The sequence below is a fragment of the Camarhynchus parvulus genome, chromosome 2, assembly GCF_901933205.1.
Source record: "Camarhynchus parvulus chromosome 2, STF_HiC, whole genome shotgun sequence".
NCBI lineage: Eukaryota > Metazoa > Chordata > Aves > Passeriformes > Thraupidae > Camarhynchus > Camarhynchus parvulus.
The window spans coordinates 132,005,263-132,031,187 of NC_044572.1; the positions used below are offsets into that span (position 1 = coordinate 132,005,263).

At 34.1% G+C, this 25,925-nt stretch overlaps 1 protein-coding gene across 8 annotated transcripts in view; it reads left to right on the plus strand.

Annotated features, from left to right (window-relative positions):
• RIMS2 (regulating synaptic membrane exocytosis 2) overlaps positions 1-25,925 on the plus strand; it is a 445,769-nt gene that overhangs the window by 275,015 nt on the left and 144,829 nt on the right. For all 8 annotated transcript variants that reach the window (XM_030967156.1, XM_030967184.1, XM_030967175.1 and 5 more), the window contains 2 exons: positions 9,609-9,765; positions 12,670-12,786. In XM_030967156.1, coding sequence (XP_030823016.1) covers positions 9,609-9,765; positions 12,670-12,786 — 274 coding nt within the window. The remainder of the gene's footprint in view (positions 1-9,608; positions 9,766-12,669; positions 12,787-25,925) is intronic.

Sequence of the window (25,925 nt, forward strand, 5' to 3'; positions counted from 1 at the left end):
TCCATTGCTGGACAACTCTTTCAGGAAGATTTTTCCCAGTATCCAGTCCAAAGGAGGCAGCTGTGCCACCTGTAACCAGTACTGAGGGCTGCTGCTGTCAGCACAGAGTGGGGTACTCCTCTCAGTGTACATTCTGTTGCCCTGCTGCCGTTCTGAGATTTTTAACACGCAGGTTTTTCTGTGCTGGACAGCTTCTGGTTCTCTTGGGTGAGGTCCAGCTCCAGTGTGAGACAGTGGGGTTTGGGAAAGGCTGAGCAGGATAGTCTGTCTGCTCTAGACAGCAGCTGTGGGAGCAGGATCCGCTCAGGTCAGTCCAAGCCACCCATAGGCACATGGGCTACAGGACCTTCTGCTGGAGGCTGAGGGAGGGGAGACAGCAAAGAGGAATTAGAGGAATACGGCTGACCTTGGAACTAAGAGGGAATAAAAAGAGGTGAGGTAGGCAATCCTGAATATTGCGAGATGATGCGAAGCCAAGTATTGATCAATCCAGACATTTAGTGAACTATCTAATTATATGAGTTGACCTGGTCCTGCTTTAAAATCTGTTACCAGTCTGAGCTCAGATGCATTTCTGTTTCATCTACATAGTCATGCTTTTATTTCCAGCTATTTCATGGTTAGCTCATAGGCTGTGCTTAATTTTTGACTCTGGTATGTTACTATCCCGTGCTATGGGTCTTGCACTTGCTGGGATGAGATAACTTTTTTTTTTTTTTTATAATAAACAGCATGTAAATTTTATTTAAAAAGTCCTTTTTAATAACTGATAAAATTTTACAGTCTTTATGATATAAACAGGGCAAGTCATATTTGTGCTAAGGTTGCAGCAGTTTAACCAGATAAAAAAAAGAACACTAGGCCTGCAAAACCACTAAAGTTTCTGTGTTCCTTAAAACATTTATCTTCAAACAGTAACAGGCTAATTTTTCAGATTATTGCCTTAATTAGAAAGCTATTAAGGAAAATTTACAGCATTTTTATATTCCTCCTCCCCTGTCTGCTTTATTGCAGTCAGAACACAGGAAGGATAGCCAGAGTGATGTGAAGTATTGAAACCAAAGAGGCAACCATCCTCAGAAGCCTTTTGTTCCTATTTACTGTACTTTCAGTCTTTGATGAGCTTGCTGTCTGGAATTAGTAGTCTCGAAGACATTCAAAATGCCTGTCCTCCCAAAAATAAGGGCTTTCATATTGCTGTGGGTCAGTTAGATTAAAAATGTATCAATCTAATTTAGGAGCTTAAAAATAAAGGTAGGAAATAACTGGATTCAAAGGATATATTTCTAGACTGCCCAGTATAACATCATTTTGAAAGTGAAATTTTTTTCCTGTCCTGGAGAAAGGTACCAAGTTTTGCAGATTTTTTTTTACCAGGTGCTTGAACATCAGCAAGATTCTTATGGAGCACCTAGATTTACAACTTTGATTCAATAAACTTATCTTTTGACAACTTGTAACATTATGGTCTTTACAGGTCAATGAATGACCCTACTTTCCTTACCTGAGTTTCTGACATACCTTTAGGTTTTTTAGGATCCTTAAGCTATTGAATTTTTGCTGAACAATTCTACACCTTATTTGCATTTTAATTCAGCTGGGCTGTGTGGGGAGGAAAATTTGATGGTTTTTAGATTTTGAAATGTTTAGTGCCTTACTTTTTTTGTGATGCTGCACTATGTTTGTAAGTCTTCTTGTTTAGACTTATCTTGTCTTACCATCCACTCTCCTTATCATTCCCTCAATTGTTTAAAGTTCCTTTATTCATTTGTAGTCTCATCACTATCTTGGTTTAAATGTATGCACTGTTTGCATGAAGCCATTTGTCTCTCTTAGTTTTCTTTCTTTCTTATTTACCCCAGTTCTTTCATTTTGTATTTTCAGGTTTTATTTAACCTGACACTTTGCTCTTCTTCTGTCTGCTATATAAATAGTGCATTACACGAAGTAAACTTGCCAACATCTTTCGAGTACTCTCAGTGATCCTTTCCATAAAATTAATTCCTAGTATCACACCTGTGAACTAAACTCCAGAAGCATTTAAGAGGAAGAAAAATTGACTCTTTGCTCCTCCTCAATTTACTTTTATTCATAATGGTTGACAGATGTCCTTTAAAGTTCCTTTCCAATTGAAACTATTCTGTGATTTTATGACCTCTTGGAAAAATTATTCACCAAATCTATCACTTCTTGTGGATTGGATCTTAGCCTTCTTAGACAAATGTAATAAACTTCAGCCTGTTTTTTCTGTCAACGGGAAAGGCCTTTAAAAAAATAGTGAGAAACAGATTGAAAAACTTCAATGTCTTTTTTTCTGGTTACATGTGTTTTCTCCAACAGCAATTTTCACAAAGAGTTATAGCATATTACATATTTAAAAAGCAAATTTTTACTATATTATAAAATATCTCTCTTCAAATATTATGTATATTCATCTTGGAAAATGCTAGAATAGAGTCTCTATTAATATTTCATCTTTGCTAGCATTAATCTTACCATAGGATAGTGGAATGAGCAGCATTAGCAGCTCTGGTTATGTCTCTAGATTGGTTATGCATAGCTCTCAAACAATTTGAGGCATTTACTTTGCTATCCTGAACAATATACCTTGACCCTCAAGGTTGTCTGTCTCCAGCAGTTCTGTGTGAGAGTACATCAGCATCTACACCTGCCCTTGGCCATCCTCTTATGCCCTTTTTGATAAATGCTATACAGTATTTTTATATTGATTTTTTTTAATGCCAGAAAAGCTTACAAAATATCATTTATATTATAACAATAAATACAACTCAGTGAGAGGCAGATTGGCTTTTTGGGTGTTTTTTTTTCTTTCTAGTGTCCAAAGTTAAGCATGCATTGCAATTAACAAATTCAAGGAATATCGACTATAATTTCTAAATAGTTTTCTTCCCAGATACTTCCTAGTGTATGTTGAACCTAGGGAATACAAGCAGCCTACTGAGTCTGACTTTATGAGCAGAGACATGTATTGTCAAGACCATTTAATCGTAAAATTCTCACCTATTGTTTTTGTAACACTGAACTATTAAGTAAGATAATAATGTTTAAAATTCAGTTCTACACCAATATCTCATCTGCATTACAACAGATTATGTATTATGAAACACTTGCAATCTGAGATATGTTTCAACAGAAGCAACAAATGAACCATGGAAGAATGTAAGGCAGTGAATTCTGCACAGACTGCATTTCAAGTCTCTACAGAGAAGAACTTTTCTGAGTAAAAGAATGCAGTCTCCTGCTTTGAGAAGGAAAACATTTATGGTGATAAGTTTTTATCATTATGCAGAAGATAGCTGTATGTTTCAGGAGGAAATAAGAATACAAAGAAGATATTTATTCAGATAGCTGGGTCCATGTAAATGATGAAAAAATAGTACAGAATACCATCAGTACAGCAGTTATTCCTGAACCTTCAAAAATATTTCTGTGTTTGAAGAACAATGAAAAGAAATTATCCATTTTTTTCACCTCTCAAAACACCTGAGGAATTCTTTGTTCAAAAGAATACTTTCACTGTCATGTTGCAGCCTTTGCTGCAGAGGAAATGTCTTTTTCTCTGTTTTTTGATAATGCGGGCTGAATTTTTATGCCTGAATCCTGTGGATGATTGCTTCTCAAAGCAGATGCAGAAAACACACTTTGGTTCCAGATTAAAATCAACTAGAATTTACCACTGCCTATAGAAAGATATCTTACAGCATTAGCACATAGAATGGATTACTTTTATCCCTGCTAAAATACTGATTTCATTGTATTACCAGATTGCCAGCTAGCCCTAAATGGGAGCCCATTGTGACCCAAAAGGCCAGTAACTTCAGACCTAAACACTGACAAGGGTTTTATTTTATTGTATGTTGATTCCAAATGCCCTGCTCTAAAATCTGTTCTTTCTGGGCTCTCCCTTGATCTAAAAATGTTAGTCTGCACATCACAGAAATCCCTCTTCAAAACTGAAATTCAAGCCATGTTAATTAGTCCTTATGCTGACTGCCTAGATCAATGGATCTTTAACCATTTTCCTTTCTTTCAAACAAATAATTTATATATTATTTATAACTTTTTGCCTGAAGTTCTTTACACATTATTATAATTCTTCAAGCTTTTCTTTCATTTTAGTTTTCTTTCCTAATATATACTTTCCATTTTACATATTTATTCTCTTATTTAAATTTTGAATGTAATAATTTTATTATTTAAAAAAATAAAGAAATTCTTCAGTATAATTTCCCTAGCTGAAAAATCATCTTTCTCCTCAAACATCCAAATTCTCTCAATGCTTTTCTTTAAACTAGTCAAAACTAGTCAAAGCTATTTTAAAATATAAGCTATTTCACTTCACTTTGTAAGTAAGGATGTAACTTGATTCAAGTTTTATTTTCAGATAATTACTAGTTATCAATAGCACTCTCTTTGAGGAAAGTTAAGGAAATATGAACTTGGTCTGTTAGTTTATATTTTACCACAGTCCTATATCTATGGAGTAACAAAGGCATCAAAAGGCAATGAAAATTACAATGAAATTGCATTCCTATTAGACATGGTCTTTGTTGATACTTTTCACATAAGGGGATCACTGGTTGAGGTGAGTTACAATTATGGTAATTTAGAGGAGCACTTCTAAAAAGGAAATGTAGCAAGAAAGACTGATAAATTCCAATCAACAGTGTGAAGAGGAGGCTAATTTGGGGGACTTTCTGGACAGAAATATATATGGATGAGTGCTTAACTAGGAAGAAAGATCTTTATAGTACCTGTGGTGGTTTGGGGTTTTTCCCCCCACCCAAGCTTTGCGTGTCATGCTGGATATAGGAACAGTGCTGAAAACTCAGCAAGCTCTAGTTACTGTGTGGGAATGCTTTTCCATAAGAAAAGAATTGTCTCAAGTGTCATGGGCCCATAAATACAATTAGTGCTGTAGAGCTAAATATGCCTGTGAGGAACTGAGCTGCTATGCAGCAAGTAACCAGTTGTTCCTGCTGTAATGTTTACTGATTCCTTTGACTGTACATTAATTCCTTCCATATTTGCAGAATAATATTTAATACAAAAAAATCCTCAAAGCAATTCAAAATGTATCTTCAACTTGTAAAGCATTCAGATATCAATAATTCAGTTTATTTGATCAGAGACTGTCAGCAATTTTTTAGAGGATATCTAAAATGTTCATTTAGATGTGCAAATCAGCCCAGAAGCTGAGCACATTTGTATGAAAGAACTGAACTCTCTCTAAAGTGCCCATATGTGAAATGTTGGTATGTTAAGCATTTCTGGCAATTTGATTATATAATTGTTTTTAATTAGTGCTTGTTCAAAGCCCAACCACTGTGAGTATTAAAAAGTTAAATATCTGAAAGCTTGATGCTTCAATCAAATACAGATGTTAAAGTGGAGAAAACACCACTTAACATCAGTGTCAGAAACAAGTTAATTACATTGCCTATGATGAGCAGCCATTCTAGTACTGCCTTACTAGAACAATTTTCATACTAAGAGTTTCTTTCAATTAAATCAAGCAGCAAGGCTTTTAAATTAAAATCTTCATTAATACACTTCAGTTGATTCTTTTTGGGCCTATTTTAGGGCTGTTGATATGAACCTAATATTTGGAAGTTTGTGATTTTCTGCAATTTTGGACCTAAAAGATTCATAATTTAATAACAATTCAATCATCAGTATTTACTGAACATGTAACCTGCATAGCATAATATTAGCACAGTACATACTGTGTGGATTAATATTTTAAGTCAAATATATTAATAGTCTCTCTTAAATCAGATAAAACTAAAACTTCAGGTCTGAAGAAGCTGTATTTAGTGTGCTTTGTAAAATCCCTCTTTTCATATGTATCAGTTTTTAATGAAACCTTCCCATGACAGAAGAAGGTGGTGGCATTGCAGTTATCTTTGTCATGTGTCTGTCTTTTAGGTGTCTGCAGCTCACAGTTGTTTACCACTGATTATGTCTACACTGATCATCAGGTTCTGTGTACTCTCTATGTTGATTTAAGAGGCTTGCCATAGTTACAGAGCCTTTGATTCTATGGTAATGACTCAATATTTATAGCTGCAAGCAGGATAACGTTTATCCTATTTTTACTACTGCTATAAATATCTGCTTTGCTCAATAGCAACTCATTGGTCAAGCTGCCCTTATGACCTGTCTTTTCTGTCTATAATTTCTTTTCACAAGAAAATGTTTTTTACTTAACTTCTCTAACCTTATTTTCAGGATGTGCAATAGTTTTTGAAATTGGAAGGTAAATTATACCTACAGTACTGGCAGTTAAATCAGAGCTACATTAACGCTACAAAACTGAAGGATAACTTTGAAATTACCTCATTAACCCATGTTAGTGGGTTGTCTTACTTAAACAGTTGCTTTTCAATGTGTGGCCTGTTGGAAAAAGAGGTGTTTGTAAATATAATTATTTTTATTTTAGGTAAATGGATTATAAATGTCAATTTTTTTGCAACAATATTATTAGACAACATTAATCTATTTCTTTGATCACAGCTAAACACCTCTAGTTTTCTTCAAAAAATGTAGCAAAATTTTATCAAGATTTAGCAAAATTGCTAGGAATGCTGATTGTTTCTGCCTTTGTTATTGTTATAAGGAAGCAGTACCAGTGTTAGTTACCAGAAAGCACTGCATGACTACCTCAAAATTAATATTAAGCACATATTTGATCAGGATTAGACTTGAAAATTAATTACAAAGTCATATATTTTGATTTATTGCAACAATACTGCTCATTTGGTCAACTACAATAACAGATTAGAGCTGGAAGAGGATTTTTGTTCCAAAGTAATTAATTTGTTTCTGTGTGCAGATGTAAAAAGTTCAATAATTTTGATTTACTTGTTCTCACATCTAGGAATTTTTTAGACTTCTTTAGCATTTTTTAGAATTTTAAAGGAGGTTGTTGTTTGTGTTTTGTTAATGGATTACCTTGCCCTTCATTATGTTTATTCACCTAGAAAATCTTACAGTATTGCTCATTCCCCTCATACTTTGAGGTCTGTACAACCAAATATTATATAAACTGGTGATTTTTTCAGAGGATTTACCTATTCCTTCATCTTACTACTCTACATTGTTTTCCATCACCAAATTCAACAAATTCTACTTGTGTATGCAAGGAGATCTATCTAGATAGACTATCTCTATCTTTTCTGTCAGTAGATATGCATTACTAGGATGATAAGACAATATTTCTCTCTGTTCTTGTACTGTAATTTTTTTATTTCAATATCTAAAAGTTTATAATAACTTGCTGCTCATTTATGTGTGGTGGAATGACTCTGGCTAGGTGCCAGTTGGCTGCCAAAACTGCTCCATCACTGCCCTCACGAGCTGGAAATGGGAGAGGAAATATAACAAAAGACTTGTGGGTCGAGATAAGGACAGGAAGAGATCACTCCCTGTTATGGTCATAGGCAAAAGAGACAACTCAGAGATATTATTTTATGGCAAATAACATCAGAGTGGCATAATGAGAAAATAACCCCCTGAAATTTTAAAGCCTTGCCCCCATCCCTTCCTTCTCTCTGGTCTCAGCTTCCCTCCTGGCTCTCTACCTCCTGCCTCTCAGCTGCGCTCCCTTCACTCCCTCCCTTCACTCTATCCCTCTGCTCCAGAGTGAGGTGCCTCTCATGGGAGACAGACCCTCATGAACCTCCCCGATGTCAGTTCATCCCATGGGCTGCAGTTCTTCACAAACTGCTCCAGCATGAGTCCCTCCCATAGGGTGCAGCCCCTCAAACTGCTCCAGGCTGGGTCACGAGTCCTGCCAGCAAACCTGCTCCAGAGGGGGCTTCTCTCTCCACAGGTCCACTGGTCCTGCCAGGGGTCTGCTGCAGGGTGGGCTCTTCACTACTGTTACTTTAGCTCTTTTACTTAAAGAATTGCAGAATTGCAGAGTGTATTGATTTCCAGACTGACTTGCAAAATTTATTTATCTCCTACATTTTACTAGTGAGTGAATAACGCCCTGTTTCAAACACACATAAAATTTCCTGTCTTGCCTTTGATGATCTCAGAATTATGTTCCACTGGCCCCTATGTATTTTTTCAGTGCTTATAATAATAAATTTCCTTCGTATATAGGATAAAAGTTGGTATTTCATTACTGACTCTTAGCTGAAGGTACGCATAACATGATTTGACTGTGGTGTGGTGAGGAGAGACTGTGTCATCCTCAGCATCATTATATTAGTGGAATGTAATGGTGATGTGCTGATTTTTTCCCCTTTAGTACACATGCCAGATACACACAAAGCCGCTTATACTAAACATAGAAGGAAGAAGTTGTTTACTAATTAGAATTGTTTATATATATCCTTGGTTGTAAGGCCATATAGTAAATATGAGTAGCCAGTTGAAAGTATTTAACATACTTGGAACCATAAAGTGGAATGAATTAATAAGGTTTTGTTTAGGTCCTAATGAACATTTTCCAGGAAGAAAAATAAGAAAATCATGAGCAGAAGATTATTCTACTCTTGGAAGATTCTCATGGGAAAAGTATAACAGTTGCATGAGCCAGAATTTTTCCAGTGCCGGGTGGATCTCTCTAAGTATTCTTTTTTTGGTTACTGTCTTTGGAACAAAGAAATCAGTTCTAGCAGTTGTCATAGCCACCAGGAACTCTCTGAAGACCTATTCCTGCTAAGCGTTATAATCAGGTTAACAATTGCAAATCTTCAATTTCTTATCATTATGTTTTAATTTCATCATCACAAAATTTGGGGAAACTTACTTGAAATTGCTGTATATGTAGGATTTTTTTCCACAGAGAGTATTGCACCATGGGATAGTGAATTCAACTTTTTCAGTTACATGAAGACCATCACTTTTAACACATACAGCTTTTCAAAGAGATTTTTATTAAACGCCTGTGTTAAATGTCCATGTGGTAGCCTTTTAGGCCAGTGTAACTTGGAGGTTTTTGCTTAGACCATTATGCCTTCTGTTAGGCTTATTCAAGATTAGGCCAGGGTGCTTGCTATTTGTGAAGAAAATGTGTTTTTTAATTCAGAATTGTGAGTGAAATCTGATGTCACTGAGTCATTGTTACCTTAAATATTTCTGTAATACAAATCTTTCTTGAACCCAATCTCATTATTTAACTCCATAGTAGCTTCCTATCCCAAATTTTTAAACTAAATTTTGGATTAATTTTTAATAATGGACATTTCTATTTGAAAAACATTTTACACAACATTTGAAATATAATTTTAATTTAAAATACAACAATTAGTTTTTTTATTCTAAGGAAAAATCAGTTTAATTTGTTTTATTATTAATGCATTGTATTAATCATAAATGGTAAGTCCCCAGTTTGGTGCATGGTATTAATTTCTATACTTTTGAATTATAACCATAGGAACTGTAATTGTACTTAAATAAAGCATAACAACAGGAATCAACTTACATATGTATGTTTTATAATAAAACCCAAGAACACATGATAACATTCTCGATCAAATCCCATCTTTTACTGAGAAACTCATTGCTGCAGATACGGCAGGAAGTTGAAAAGTGCAACTTCAGATTCACTGAATATTTACATTTCTTTTTAGATTACCGACATAACGGGAGAGATCTTCAAAGTTCAACACTGTCAGTGCCAGAGCAAGTAATGTCATCTAATCATTGTTCTCGATCAGGGTCCCCTCACCGTGGAGATAGTATAGGACGGACTAGATCGTGGTCTCCCAGTGTCCCTCCCCCACAAAGGTAAACTCTTGTTCAACTATGCCGTTAAATAAAGTAAACTGGTATTGATCTTGTACCAATACTGGAAATAATCTCCAGACTTTCAAAAATGAATTGGTTAGATCTTACAGAATTATGTAAAGCCAATATTGTTTTTTTACATTATAGTGATGCGCCGTATTTATATATAATTCTATGTTACTTATGGTTTATTATTACTATATTATTTAATATTATTATATGATTTCACAGTTGTATCTTCTGCCTATTTATATCTCGTTTTTCGTCAAAATTCAGTACAGTCCTATCTAAGGAAAGAAAAATATCTCTCCACATTTTCATTTCCTAGAGCTATTTACAGGTGCCATGTTTCATAGTATGTGATAGTTCAACATTACCTTAGCATTCATATGACAGAGGATGTTTTCAACCTTTTGTTTCTGTAGAATCAGGATTCTGGGGAGCCTCTTTTGCTGCCCAGAGTAGCTTCTTTTCTACTATTTTCTTAAGAGAAAGGAAGCAGAAGAATAGATGAAAATGGGAATGAAACCTGTTTTCCAGCCCTTTTGTTGCTATGTCTGGGTAGGTTTCCAGATGGCGTAATTCAGTTCAAATGAAAGTGGAAGTTTTCTCTTTTGCCCATAATGTTCACAATTCCCCTTTGATACTGAAGATCTGTTATTCACTATTTTTTGACAGGTCCATGTTTGTCTCCCTTTCTTTCAGACATCCTGATTCTTTTGTGTTCTGTTTTCCTTTCTGTTATCTTTGCTCTTTTTGGGAAGTTAACATTCTCTTGACTTCATAATATCTTACTTATGTTTTTACTTACCATTTCCTCTAATGGATGTAGCCTATATGATAGCCTTTTGCATTAGTGAGATATTAGGATTTCAAATTATCCCTCATCATCTCATACAGCTAAGAGGCTGAAACTGTGTGTTTCTGCTTGAAATCTAAACTCATCTAAAACCAAGTCAGCCTGACTTGAAATGAGACACAAGTGGTAGACACAAAAGGGGCCTATTCTGATTTTTAATAAACTGATTTCAGCCTAAGTAATTGCCTACGCTAAATCTCCAGAGGTTATTTGTCTTGGATATAGACATAAATGTGAGCAAAATCTCTTTGTGTGTGTGTGTTTGTGTTTTTGTGGTTTTGTTTTTCTGTCTGCATGCATGCTGTGTGCATTTTTGGCAGAATTTTTACCCAAGCTGGTGATTAACACTTGTTTAACACCATTGAAAAATCCACTTTTCATTTTCTTGTAGTCTTGGATTTCTTTACATGCTCAAAATCTCTTGCTTTTTATCTTTCCTAAAGCTAAATTTTTAAATATCGTTTTGAATTTATTGCAGCTGTTTCCTACAATGTCAGAATCAAATGCATTATTTGAGTAATATTTCCCTGCCCACACACCAAAAAAATTCTTTGAGGACTTGTTGAGCTCAGGAAATTGGGTTATGAGAGTTTGAGGATTTGCAGAAGAGAAGTATAAGCTATGAGTTACAGAAATATCTTTTTTAGTTCTACTGAAAATGAAGGTCTACTCAGGAAATCTATAAGAATTATCACATTTTGCACCCTGTTCAGGTGAATTTGTTATACATGTGCTACTCTATAGATGTCGTAACTGCAGTGAGCATTCTGCATGCCCAGAGATTTCCCATTGCTGACGCCTCTGCAGGCAGGAGGTTTTGGGCCATAGAAGTTGCTGTTATTTCTTAGAAACCATTTTGCAGTCCTCAATCCTACTTAGTTTTTTAATAAACTCCCCCAAAGGCCCACTACATCGTAGCTGACAAGATCTTGTTACTGCTCTTGTTACTCTTTACTAGCCAGACTAAACCCAGTATTTGGATTCATGAATGCCAGAGTGGAAAATGCTTTATGACAAATGAGGTAGAGCTGAAGGCAAAAATTTATGTGTAATGCAACATCTTTATATCACTTATATGCAGGAATAAATAATGTCATGGCAGCAGCGGTGAAGGATACATGTACAAGTTAACACTAGTCAGAAAGTGGTAAATGACAAAGGGTAAATATGACAGGTACCAAGAAAGGAAAGGGGAGCTGAGCCATACAAAACCAAAACAATAAAGGAAACTGAGGCTCACACTAGAGCAGACTGCAGTAAAGGACAGGAGACAGAAGAATTTATTGGTCTTGAACTTCTGTGGAGGGAAGCATCCAATTTGTTATTTTCAATTCAATACAAAACAATTATGTTTTTATTATCCAATAATTATTACAGTTAACCATTGTCTCCTATTTTCCTATTCTTGTGGATTTGTTTTACAGAGCACAAAAAGTAAAGTGTGTGTCAGTAGGTATTGATAGGTAAACTGAGCAAAACAATCGATTGGCAAAGCTTTGGTCTCAATTAGTACAGGTGATCTTTACCCAAGCCTGCACTAACCCTCTACGTGGGTTCCACATACAGTCCTATTTTTAAATTCAGGTGAACATGTTTTCATCAGGCTGCACTCTACTGTAACAGCCACAAGTCCCCATTGTGTCCTACTACAGTTTACATCTTTATAGTAAAGCCAAAATCAAAAACTCATGAAAAATTATTTACAGTGTATGTTTCCATCAGAAATGAATTTTTACTTGAAGTCTGGAAAGAGTAATGAAACGTTGTTCAAGATTAACACCTTTAATGAAGGAAATGAAAAAGCTTTCCTTATATTTCTAGAAGAAACACATTGGAACAAAAAAGAGAACTCTATCCCTATCATGGACTTGGCACCATTTTCTAAATGAGACATATTTTTTTGTACTTTAAGATTTAAAATTATTTTACTTTAAATGTATAGAAAAGTCTGGTCAGCTAACAGATTGCTGATAATTGTACAAAGCAGTGAGAGGATCTCATGCAGGCACACTAAAAACTCAGGATCTGATATCTTTTATCCTTAGTCGGAATGTGGATCAGGGACTGCGAGGGACTCGATCCACGGCTGCGCACTACAACACCCTGAACCGCATGGACAGACACCGAGCTGTAGACGACCACTACTCCCCAGACAGAGAGAGGTAAGTACCTGGCTGGAATTAGGAGCAGCTGTTGCCTACAGGCATCAATGTGAGTAACATCACTATGGTAGCTTGCTGAAATAAATTACATACCTAATCCCAGAGATTAGCATTTCTCCTTTATCCGCTGGTCGTATGACATACATTACAAAATATTAGTGCACATAAGGCTGACAAAACTGTCCAGTGAGTGTATGTTTGCCAGGAGGAAATCTGAAAAAAATCTATGAAAAAATGTATAATAGAAAATTTGATTAGTTTAGTTGTCCTTTTTAATATAAAATATTTTTGTTTTGTGTGTTATACAGTGAATTCTTTAAGTACCAAATATAAAAAAAAAATAATCGGTAGACTTGATTGTTTTTGCTGCTGAGTAAAGAGGCATAAAAATAGATAATTTCAGCTCAGTATTAATGTAATGCTCCCTTTGGATACAGTGCAGTTCACATATGTAACAAAAATACATTCTAGTACTGTGTTCTGTTTTGTCTTTGGTCAACCTTCGGAGAGACTTGGTAAAAAAGAAAAGGGAAAAATGATTAGGACAGCATGTATGAAACCAGAGTCTTTGTGTTTAGAAGCACATCTGACCATGAATAGTGTTTTGCCTAATGGAACTTCCCAAACAGTAAGCACAGCTTTAGCAATCTCTATGAATTTTAATGATGTAAAAAAGAATTGCAGCAATAATTGAACAATGTAGCTAATTTAGCTGAATTAATTGTGGCAATGACTTTGTTACATCAAAAAAAAATATTGGTCTTCTCCGCCTCATTGTCTCCAGGTAGAAAATCAAAACAGAAAGCATTTATTATCTTTAATTTTCAAAATATTTCAGCTGTTTTGCACCAAGTTGAAATTCCTGCACTTTATAATGAGAGGCAAAATGCTAGCTTTTGTCTTATTTCATAATTGTATATACCAAGGAGTAATACAGATATGTTGTGTAATCTTGAGGAATATAGGACGAGCATTTGAAGTTAATGCTTTTACAGATAGCTATCACAGGTTATTCTTCAAGGGATATCAAAACACATCTCTGGGGTTTCTAACAGTAATACAAAGAATTTGAGAATGGCTTTTTGTTAGCAATATTGAACAGTGGCTTTTTGTTAGCAATATTGAACAGAGAAGATGAATATTTCCTAAGAGACCATATTTCCTAAGTAATGTGATCATCAATGATAGTATGGAATGCAAGACAATACTTTTCAAAACATTATAATATTTTAATTTCAGAATATTAAAAAATTAATTTTTCCCAAAGACATGTTACAAAACAGTATCAAAAGGAATTAAAACCCAAATATATTCAAAGTGATTTGTAATTTAATTTGGTGAATAAAAAAGTCAAATGGGCAAAAATAAAGCTAATGAAAAAACAGTGAAGTGTTTATCATCTAGAATAGGAAGTGTATTCATCACAAGTACGGTAGATCATAAGTCAACCTCTTTTTTGCATTAAAATAATTAATATTTCTGTTTAAATTATGGAAAAAATCTATTCGCTTGATTCATTAGAATATGATTTTCATACAGAAGGCAATAACTTGAAGATTCTGAGCTGTTTCTTTGAAAGATGATTACAGAATTCTTTTGGGATGCAATGTTATATTGATTTTAAGACCAGTCATCTTTAAAACAGGATCTAAACTCATCCCCACAGCCTGTGTATGCCTTATGGAATGCTCTGCATTTGCTCCCTGTGCAAGTTCATTTGCTGTCTCCCAGATAAATACATAGCTGCAAAGGTTGCTTGAATTTCAGTACCACAATGGTTTTCCTTCAGTCGAATAATCCCTCCTGGACTGACTTGATTTGGAGAAAAATAACTGGGTTCTTTAGAACACATCGGAAAAACAATGTCAGAAGGTTGTTGGAGATGAGATTATTGAATTTTCATGACCATTCTAGTTTAATAGGTGTTTGCTTGAGAGGGGTGCTCTGGGTCTCTGAACATGGTTTTACACGTTGTCTGTTTTTCCAAAACACAGAGACTTTCCTCTCTTCACACGTGGTGAGTGGTTTCCTGTGCAGGCAAATTATTGACTAGTTATGTCTCTATTGCAACATGCAGTCTCTGAACAGGAAAAGACTATTTCCAAATATTTATATTTTTTTATATTCATTGATACTTTGACAGTGATTTTTTGCGTGGAAAAATTATTAGATTTTACTTTTTTTAAAATGAGTATTTATGATACTGTCTCTGCTATATAATAAAAACCCAATGGTATCCCTAAAGTAGCTCTTTAATAGTATTGCTCCTGAAAACGTCTAGAATGGCAGGCAGTTGGGGGAAGTTGAAAAACTGCATTTTTGTATAGGTTTGTTATCTCTCTACATGTTATCCACACTTGGCTCTGAAAACAAATCACATATTTCCTTCCCGCAGCTCTGATGGCTTCTTGTTTCCATCAAACAGCTTTTGAAGCTGCTTGCAAAAAGAGGATTTTGAAATAGTCTTATAGACATGCTCAGTTGCCAAGTTAAAGTGTGACTGAGATGTAAAATGTAATATGAGTAAGAAAATTCCTTCCTTCCTTTTCTAGATAATTTAGCATTAAGTTCTCTAAGGTATATTGCACTGAGGAGTTAGTTGAAACCACATAAAAATAGTTGAAGTCATAAAAAATGACTTCAAGTCTAATGGCAATGAAACATTCCTTCAAAACTGAATGCACAGCTAGAATAGAAAATAAAATTATTTTTAAAAACCCTGAAAGACACATTTGGAGCTAATTTTAATTTTAAACACCAAACCCTTAATTATGTAAAATATGGCCATATAATATACTTATTTTTGTAAAATGTAAGGGTAAATTAACAGTTTAGATTTGTATCTGTTGCTATATTAACAAAAGTGTGAAATTGCACTGTGTATACTGCCAACTCAAATTGAGAAACCATGTCAAATTTTTACCTGTATATTTAATATAGATCTACTAGTTAATTGTTATCAAAATGTGAATTTTTTTGTGGATGCTCTCACTCCTATGAAATAGCCAAAGTTTGTAATGTAAAGAAATATGAACGCTTATGACCTAATATGGACCAAATTCCATAAGAACATTTATCTGTAATGGAATAACCTTGTAAATGTCAGTTTGACATGTTTTGATAAATTTTCTAAAATTGATTTTACCTCCCTTGAGAAACTGAAACTAATCAAACTATAGAAATGATTGAGAAAATTTTGGAAACAGTTGGATTTAGCCTCAGAGTTTTGTAGTTAAACAATCAATATAATTAGGTGAATTAGAGGAAAAATGTGAGAATCTTAGCATAGTTCCAGAAAGAAAGAAAACAAACAACAACAAAACCACCAAACTATATCTATATGTTTCTTTCTGCAAGATATATCAACAGTTAACAACAAACACCAAGACAGTGTGAGAAAATTGTACTCAGGCCCACAACATCAACAAACTTAGATATTATTTAACAACTATTAATTTAACTGTATTTGATATCTGGGTTGTGTTCTCCCTGAGGAATAACATTGCTAATGGTGAATTTAGCACAGGTATGTTAAGCCAGAGCATTCTGAGAATGCCTAACTCAAATAGTCCTGCAGGAGAAATGTATGAGAAAGCTCCTGGGGTGTTTTTCTGAGGCACTTCCAAGAAAGCAAGAGAAAAGGGAAATTATCCACTATTGGTTCATCAAAGCTCTTGCACACTTTCCATTTGAAAGAAGAAAAGTTGCTACCTGTTTTGTTAAACTAACAGGGTAGTCAACAGCATGGTTATTTAGAGAAACATTGTCCATTATTTTAAAATCACTTTAAAGATATTATCTGGGTGTGCTGGGACTAGCAGCACTATCACACCCTGTTACTGAGGGGAGATTTCATTCGCATATTTGAATACACATTTATTTGGTGTTTTTTTATTCTGTTGAAACCATGTGACTTGGATTTTTTAACATGGAGTGAATGTTGAAATACATGCCAAACAACTCCATTTCCTATAATCAAACCAGTGAGCATCAAAATAATTCACTACAAAGAGCCTGTTAAATGTTAGCTAAAACACAGTGTAAATATCTTCTTCTATTTTTTGACACAAAGTTAAAGGAGGGCAAGAGCAACATAAATTTTTCATTTCTAAATGTCATCTTAAATTGTGCAGTTGCTTTATCTATGGGTAGCAGACTCCTAATCTAATACTGTTATTAAATAGATGCCAGATTAGGTCAAACAAGGTAAAGATTTTTTTTTTATACATCTTTCTATATTAAAACACTGAAAATAACTCTTTTTTTCCCCCAGTCTTTATTAAATGCAGACCTGAATAATAGGTAACTAGGTAGCCATTTATTTATTATTTAGTTAAATTTTACTGTAAAATCATTTAAATGCAAATTAAAATACAAAGATATTATAAAGTATAAAGAGTTCCTGATGCTTTGTTTGGAAATTTTGGGACAATTTTTTCAGGTTTCAGTTCTGTGTATTGTCTGGGTAACATGCCCATATGGGGATATGTAATATCATTGCTTTGCTTCTTCAAATACTCAGTAAAGTAAAAGAAATGCATTGCTGAAAATTTGCTTATAGCTGTGGTATAAAATGTTTGCATCAGTTAGAATCTCAATAATGCAGTGTGTCTTTAAGTTATTTTTCTCCTTTCAAATCACTGTTTAATTGCACAATTATCTGCACCACCCACCTGGTATCTCCATGAGTCTGCTGAAGGATAATTATCTCCAACAGGGGTGGCGGAGTAGGAAGGTGGTGAAGAAGAAACTTTGAGCCAAATTTTTTAAAAAAAAACCCACCACCAAGAATCATAGATATATTCCTCAGAATAAAATGCACAAAACCAAGCCTGTGTTAAAAACAATGCAGTTCTGATAAAAGATGTCAGTATTGCACCTTTGGAGCAATGATTTAAAATGCAGTACGGGGAGCACTGTGATAATGTGATACTGATTTTCTCATTTAAAGTCATCTTGATTGAATGTGTGTCAGCTGATAATTTTCTGCTGATAATTGCTATTGTTTCACAACTAAAGTCTTCAAATTGTCAGTTACATTGAGATGGAACATTTCTAGGATTTCATCTATTCCAGGAGACTAGCAGAAATTTCTATAGAATTGGTGTAACAAAAAGCATCCATACCATTATTGGTGGAAAAATTGTTGATGCTTATAAGTAAAGAAAATCTGTTTTTTTCTTTAAAAAACCCAATTATTAAATAAAACTATTCTATTAATGTATTCAATTAAAAAAATGAAATGTAGGAGGGGAAATTACATAACCAGTGCTTTATTCTTGAATGGCATTTGACATTTTCTAAGAGTTAGGAGCTTGACTTTACATTTTGTTCACATAGCTTGTTGGTGCGATTTGCCAGGTGTTTGGGAAGCAGCATGGAAAACATTTTACCACAGAGAACATTACTGTTGCTTTATTCAGATAAGAATATAATCTTTTAGAATGGCATAACTGGACCCTGGAAAAAGTAGTTTTAGTAGTTGCTTTCCATTGTTGAAATGAGTAAGCTGCTCATAGAGCTGTGCCTTTTCTCTGAATCCATATCACTTTATTATTCCTGGCTCCTTTTCCCTTGAACTATTCTGTGCTCAACCTCACAGTCAATGTGATCCCCAGCACAAGTTTTACTTCCTTCCTTCCCCCAGTACTTTCCCTAAATTTCATATGACAGCTTTCTTTTTTCTACTACTTTCAATGGCTCTTTCTCCCCTAAATTTCCAGCTGGTTGTCCCCAAGAACCACCTGTTTCTTACTCTACAGTCTGATTAAGCTAATTTCTATTTTATCACATTGCTAGTTTTTCAGAAAATTGTAACTTGAGAAATTGGGGAGTATTTGGTTAAAGGCAAATTCATACCAGTAAAAAAATATATTTATTTTTAACAATTTAAATAACTTTATAATTTTCCTACATTTAATTTACTATTTCAGTTGAAAAAATGTAAAGGAATGTTACTGAAAATAGAGGATAGTAGTATTGCAAATGATACAATATATTGCTTTAATTGCAATCAGATAATACACTGGAAAAAGCTGAATATGGGAATAAATAAATGGTGATAGAATGAGAGAAATTTCTTGTGAAAATGAGTTTCATCTTGTGTGATGAGAGAAATTTCTTGTGAAATTGAGTTTCATTCATGCAGGCTCTAACAGAAAGGAACACAAAGACTTGTTTTGCAGTCAGATTTATGGATATTCCAATAAGCACAAGGGTGTAATAATGCACAGCACTTTAGCCTTTCCAGAAAAACACTTGGGAGTCTACTGCTCACTGTAGTAGTGAAGGTGGAATGTCAATCATATTTTAGGACCTGGTCACAGAGAGTGAAAATTGAATGGAATAAATTATCTCCTAAATGCCTTTTCTTCACTATTAAATAAAATACCCCAAGCAATAGAGAGCAGCTTAAACTCCCCTTGCTGCATAGGATGAACAGAAAGGTATTCCATGAGGCTCAAGTGAGGTACTCTGTGTGTGAGTGTTTTCAAGCATGCTTCTGAGACTCTTCTGGTTTGCTAAGCCTGATCCTGGATAATAAGTACTTCCAATTTGGCAATCTAATCAGTTGCTGAATCACTGATTTCTTACCCTAATGGTTCACTGAATTTTGTTAGAAAATAGACAAATAGGTGAGAAATATCAGAAAATTTTTAAGTAATTTTCTGTTCACTTTTAAAAAAAGGAAAGCTATCCTGTTTACCTATGTATCTGGAATCTTCTTGTCAGACCAGTGGAAATCACTTTTCACCTGATATGGTGTGGAAGGGGAGATGGTTGTGTGTGTCTTTATAATAATGATCATATTCCAAAATCTATAATGCTGCCTTATTAGACTAACTCCATTATTTTAAGTAAAATGAGTTGTTGCTGCAAATTTTCTGTCTATTCTATCTGTAACAAAATTGGTAATGTTTCTTAAGTCTGTGAGGATGCAGGTTAGGTTCATTTTGCCGTGCCATCATTTTACATACTAGTGCCATGAACTACTATACTGTAGGAAGTAAAAAATATGTGATAAGAGGCTAGAGATCTAAATCAAGGTTGCAAAAAAAAAAAAAGAAAAAAAGGCATCCTGGAGTTCTTTTGTCATATTAAAAATCTAACATATCTAAATTTTGTCTATGTCTCCATTGTCTTCTGAGCATTCCCATGTATATGTGCATATAGGGTAATGATTTTTATTAACAGCTCAAATGATATGTTTAGTTGAGATGGGGATCTGGAACATTACTGGAGTTCTTTTGCACTTAGGCAATGCAAAGCTTAATGTTTTAATGTTTTTACTACATTATAATACATTTACTTTATGATTTTAAGCGGTTTATACTGGGGATTAGCTAAATAAATGTTTTGTATGTTTCAGTTTTGGACATTGAGAATATGGCATGGACATTTTTAGTGTTGCTAACATATTTATAACAGCGTAAAAAAATTATTTGAACCTAAATATATAAAAATGTACAGTAATATATTTAATGGCAAAAAATCAAGTGGTGTGGTATTGGCTGGATGCTCAGAAGAAAGATGGCATTGAAGCATTTTGCTCTGCATGTTGAATCAGGTTGGATATTAAGAAATATTTTTTCACTGAAAGAGAGGAGAGTCTATGCATTAGAACACACTCTCCAGGAAATGGTTAAGTCACCATTTCTGGAAATGTCCAAAAACCAGGTAGAAGTGGCACTTTACAATGTAGTTTAGTGGTATTTGGTCAAAGGTTGTGTTTGATGATCTTTGATAGTGATTCTATGATTCTTTGAAATTAGATTGTATGGTTAACATGGGCTCTGAGAAAAAAAGAAAAGTATGAATAGCCAGTAATTCCAGAGGGTCAGGTCAAGTATAAGCTCATGCTAACCCCACTCCTATATATAGATAGGCAACGTTCTGGGTGATGAGGAAGCTTATTTTAAACTTGTTACAAGTTATTGCATATCAAATTGTATAAGTGGTTGTATCTAAATGCCATCTAAATGCTATCATACTCTTATTCTGAAATCCTGAACTGAATGAAAATAAAAAGAAAAATCAGAAAAGGTTGAAAAGGTTGAACTTCCTGCTAGAAATTCCCAAGAAAAATTTCCAGAACTCGGTAAGGACACTGGAGTTCTGAGTTTCTAGAAGTATTAGAACAAAACTCAATACCAGAAGTTGGGCAATCAATGTAGTTTGGTGGAGATATGAAAAGTTATTAGGACTGAAATCCTAAGCAGAATACGACCTGATGGTTTCTCATTCATGTACAAATAAGTGAAGTGAACAGTCTGGGATGTTCCTGCTTATGGGCAGTAAGTAATCTACTTGCAAATAGCATGTGCATTTCTGTGCATACTCATGTTCTGCAACACATGTTCTGCCTGAAGTCCTAGTTTTGTTTAAGACATTGGTTTTTAAATAATGGTTAAATACATTGTATTTATTGATGTTGTATATTTTTCAAAGACTACCAGGAAAACTTATCAGTGGTTCACTGGAAAGATAAAGTGAATTGTTAAAATTAAAATGTCATTGACCAACTGGAAACACTGCATTGCTTATTAATAGTAGAGCAAGAGTTTTGAGATGTTAATTCCAGGGTTGCACCTGTATAATTCAAAGGCATATTGCTGTGGACATAGCCTGGCAATGTATCCATATAGTGGAGAGAATAACCTGGTATGCAGTTGTTTGCCATCATCCTACATTTAGCTCCTGGGTGGGAGACTCCTAGATTTTTATTTGATTGTTCTTCCTATGGGTGTGCATATATTCCAAAGAATATTTTAAGATCGTGGTGAATTTTTTTAATGTTTCTTGACAACATGCTGACTGACAGGCTGTTATGGGTAGACTGTTTTTCATACTTAGGTCTTTACATTACTTTAGAAACATTCATAGTTTTTCACAGCTTGCAGTGTAAACTCTGTGATCATTTTAATAATTATTAGTCCTTCTTCAAATTTTAACTATATCATGTCAAATTGGGCCCTGTTGAATTGTCTACAGCTCCTTCTTGTAACAAACTGCAAAATTTAAATTGCATAATCAGGGATTTAAATTAGTTGTTTATAGTGGAAACTCTTTTGCATTTATTTGACAAGAAGTGAACACAAAGACATCTCATACTATATGTAATTGACCTAATATAAGGAATATTTTCATGTGGGTGATGGTGCATTTTATCCTCATGCAAAAGAAGTAAATATACTAAGTGTAAGTAACATACCTACTGGTAACACTGTGTTTGATTCCTGGAAAAAAAAATAATAAGAAAATTAAGATACAAGAAATAAAAATGAAGGATGAGGTTTTCCATGTTTCTTGTGAAGTCAATTTATACTTCCAATGTGGTCAGTTGTGATTAAACTTCCCTTTGAAATATCCCAGCTTCAGGGAAACTGTAGTCACTCCTTGTTAATGGTAAACCCCTCTCTTTTCCAAACCCATTTCCCTGTACTGTGTGCATATAATTATAGTAAAAGTAAAATGACTTTGTTCTATTTTTGATAATTGGAGAATATCTAGTGTAACAAATATATTTAAAATATATAAATTTTTACATTGTTTCATAATACAAATAAAATATAAATAACTTAGTTTTATTCTATGAATTGCATTTGGGTTTTTTTGGCATATTCTGGTACTGATATTATATCTTTTAATAATTTTTTTAAATAATGAAACACTTTGATCTAAATTCACCTTTTATCCCAATATGATCAGTATTAGGAGAACTTACACCTAGAAATGGGAAAGCCCTGGAGCTATATGGGGACAGATTTCAAAATGGTGGTAGCCTTTCAGACAGATTAGGTAAATCTCTTTCAGAGATATTTTTCATACTAAGTTATGACTGCCTTCAAAGAAGGAAATAAGCAATCCAACTTCTTGAGTTGCTTTCAGAGATTTATGCATTTTTTTCTTCCTAACTGAAATACTGTAGAAAATCCCAAATTTTAGCTATCTTCTTGATCCATAATTTCCCACTGGCTTCTCAGAATAAATATGTGAAACATCTAGATAATTTTATGTTTAGAAACATAGATCATATTATTTTGTTAATAAGTCCAGTGTTCTTAAACCATGATGTCATGATTATAATGTTTTCTGTTTTGTGTTGTGTATCATTCTTTCTCCATCTTATTGTCTCATATCTGTATTTTTCTTTCTGCCATCACCTCAGTCATTATGTTACTTTACCTCGTTCCCGGTACACCCAGTCCTCAGATCACCATTACAGGGATGTCAGGTATATGTTTTCCTCTGTGTGACTATGTGTGGGTAATGCATGTACTTCTGTGTACCTACATGTCCCCTTCTGGTTTTATTTGTCTCTGTATAGTGGTAGAAAACTTAGAAGTTGAGTTAGTATCATCATTAGATTTGTTAACATAGTGTGCGCACAAACACTGGGTAATTCTTCCTGCGCTTCACTTGAACATTTTATCACTTCCAATAGTCTATAATTGATGGCCCTCAAAGATAATGCTTTATGTACATCACTCTGATGTCTTTTAGAGAATACATAAAGAAAATAATTTAAACCAGCAAACACTAATACCTGCTAATAGTGTTATTTTAGTATGCATAAAATCCTATATGAGTGGCTGTGTTAAAGGTATGATAAAACTGGAGAGTGATACCTTTCTCAGCCTAGAAGATCTTGTAGCTGTGAGCCAATATACTTAAATTTTTTAAAGTAGTTTTGCAAAGTTCACCAAAGTTTCAGTCATGTTCTGTTCCAGTGTTTTGTTCTGTTGCTGACATTGCTTGCTTTTCATGTTGTTTTGTCCTCGTTTCATCTTTTTGTTGCTTTTCATTGTGTTCACCCATTCTGTTTTGGCAGCCAGGATCACACAATGTATCCTCTGTTTTGTGAAGATGCAATCAGATTGCTCCGCTCCCGTACGATGTGCCGTACCTATTCTGAGGGTGCTTACTATGATCTTGAGAGGTATAACTGATGTGGAGTGTGCCATTAGCTCTGCCACACTGACACTGCCATGTTAGATTTACAAACTGGGAATGTGATCTGTGTTTTAAGAGATAAACACATGCAGTGAATATGTTTTTATAATACTCTGCCTCTTAAAACTGACTACTTGGGGCCATGGGTAAATCCCAAGAGGTACCAAATAGCTTTGCAGAAGCCAGTTTTAAATAGATTATATGAATATTATATATCTGTGTCTTTTATAACCCTTATTTTTGCTGGAATTTTCCAGAGCACTTGTAGTATTTATTATTCTCTTTGAAATAACAAGAAAAGCGTATCTACTTTAAAGTAACACAGTAAGAGCGTCTGCTGAAGTCTTATACTTTGCTTAACTTAAAAATAGATTGAAAAGTAAAAGTGTATGCTTATGTGAGCTTATGTTGTGTATATTTGTATAATGCATATTCTGTGATTTAGGAATACTTGTACACACTCACAATACCTGTGTGTGATTGCAGAACATCATAGTTCCTATTTACACATGAAATATATGGAGAAAGAATTTGAGCCCATAACAATATCTGTGAAATAACTTGCCACTTGAAATACAGTGGCTTTAAGTTATGCTGCTCAAGTACTATAATTAAGATATTTTCAAAAATGTTGCAAAACCAAAAAAAGTTTACATAGCTGTGTGTAAATAGAAGTAAGAATTTCAAACTGAAAACTGTGAGCCAGTCAAAGGAAAGTGGTGACTTCAGATCAGATACAATGGTTGATAGAGGTGTTGCTTTAAAAGAGGGCCGTAAAAATTTCCAAAGCAAGTAAAGAACTCTTTATATATTAACTTCATGGCTGCCCTCTGGATATGAGTCTGAGAAGTTCATTAATGCTTGCTCTGTATTCAGATCATATGTCACCATATTTTTAAGTGAATGTGAAATTACTTTTGCATGCAGAAACAAAAAGGATCTGAAAAATCCTTTGAAAGAAATATTTCTTTTTTAAAATTCTCCAAAGTTATGGTATATTAAACATTTTAACATTTAGAACTCAGTCAAGCATTTGTTTTGAAATTATGCTGTTTTACATGAAACCTAGTATAAAGGAAATGTATAAATATTTCTGTCCACATCTAAAAACTTCGATAAGGAAAGGGATTTTTTGTTTGTTTTCTTAAAATGCATGATGAATTGTGCTCATTTGTATGTTATTTCAATAATTAATTTTTTATATACTTTTTTTGCCTTAGATATATGCTCTGATTTGCACTAGTTTCTGTGAACCTGTTTCAGATTACTGGTTATGTCTGTGACAGTTCGGATATTAGTGAAAGTTGGAGCTATTCTCAAATTGTCTTACTTTGAGGTTCTTGACTTGTAAATCTCAATCTTTGTTTCTGAAGTTAATCTCTCAAAAATAAAGTAAAATCAATGAAAATAAAGTGCAAAAGTTACAGTATTTCAAAAAGATGAAAAAGCTAGGATTTAAGTAGTTGGAAAATCCTTTCCAGGGCTTTATGGAACAGAAGGTTATTAAAGCTAATTCTGCCTGAGATCAGAAATGAAAATCTGACATGAAGTGGAATATTTCTAGCTCACTGTTAGAACAGTATCTTGAGATTCCTTGGGCCTAGGAACTGATCCTGAATTCTATGATCCTCTTGAATTCCAGGCTGCCTGAGGGTAACATCAGTGTTCAAGTCACTTGAGTCATCCTACCAGATATGAACTCCTCTCAATACCTCACAGCCACAATTGTAGTTCCTGGATCTTCATCCTTTTTGTCTTCCTGTATTCTAACAGCAATTTAAGAACAATTTATAGCATAATCGTTATTCAGTTTCTCCTCAGACATTGAAAAACACCAAGTAATTTTCTATTCCTCATTTTTATTGTAAATATATGAACAATTACTTTTTAAACAGCATTTCCTCTTTTATCTTTACACGTTTCCACAGTTCAGTGCTTACTCTAAAATACATTATTTTGTAGGCCAAGGTGTTTTTCCTGTCTTCTTTGTTCCACCTTCTTAATCAATGTCTTGTTGATACCAAGCAACTACATCTCTTCCTGTCTTTTACTTTCACTTTATCATGCATATGAAACAACTTTCCAGTTTCCACTATTCACCAAAATAGCAAATATTGATTTGTACAGTCCAGCTTTCAGGAAAGAGTCTTCATCTGGGACAGAGAGTTTTTTATCTCATGTCACTC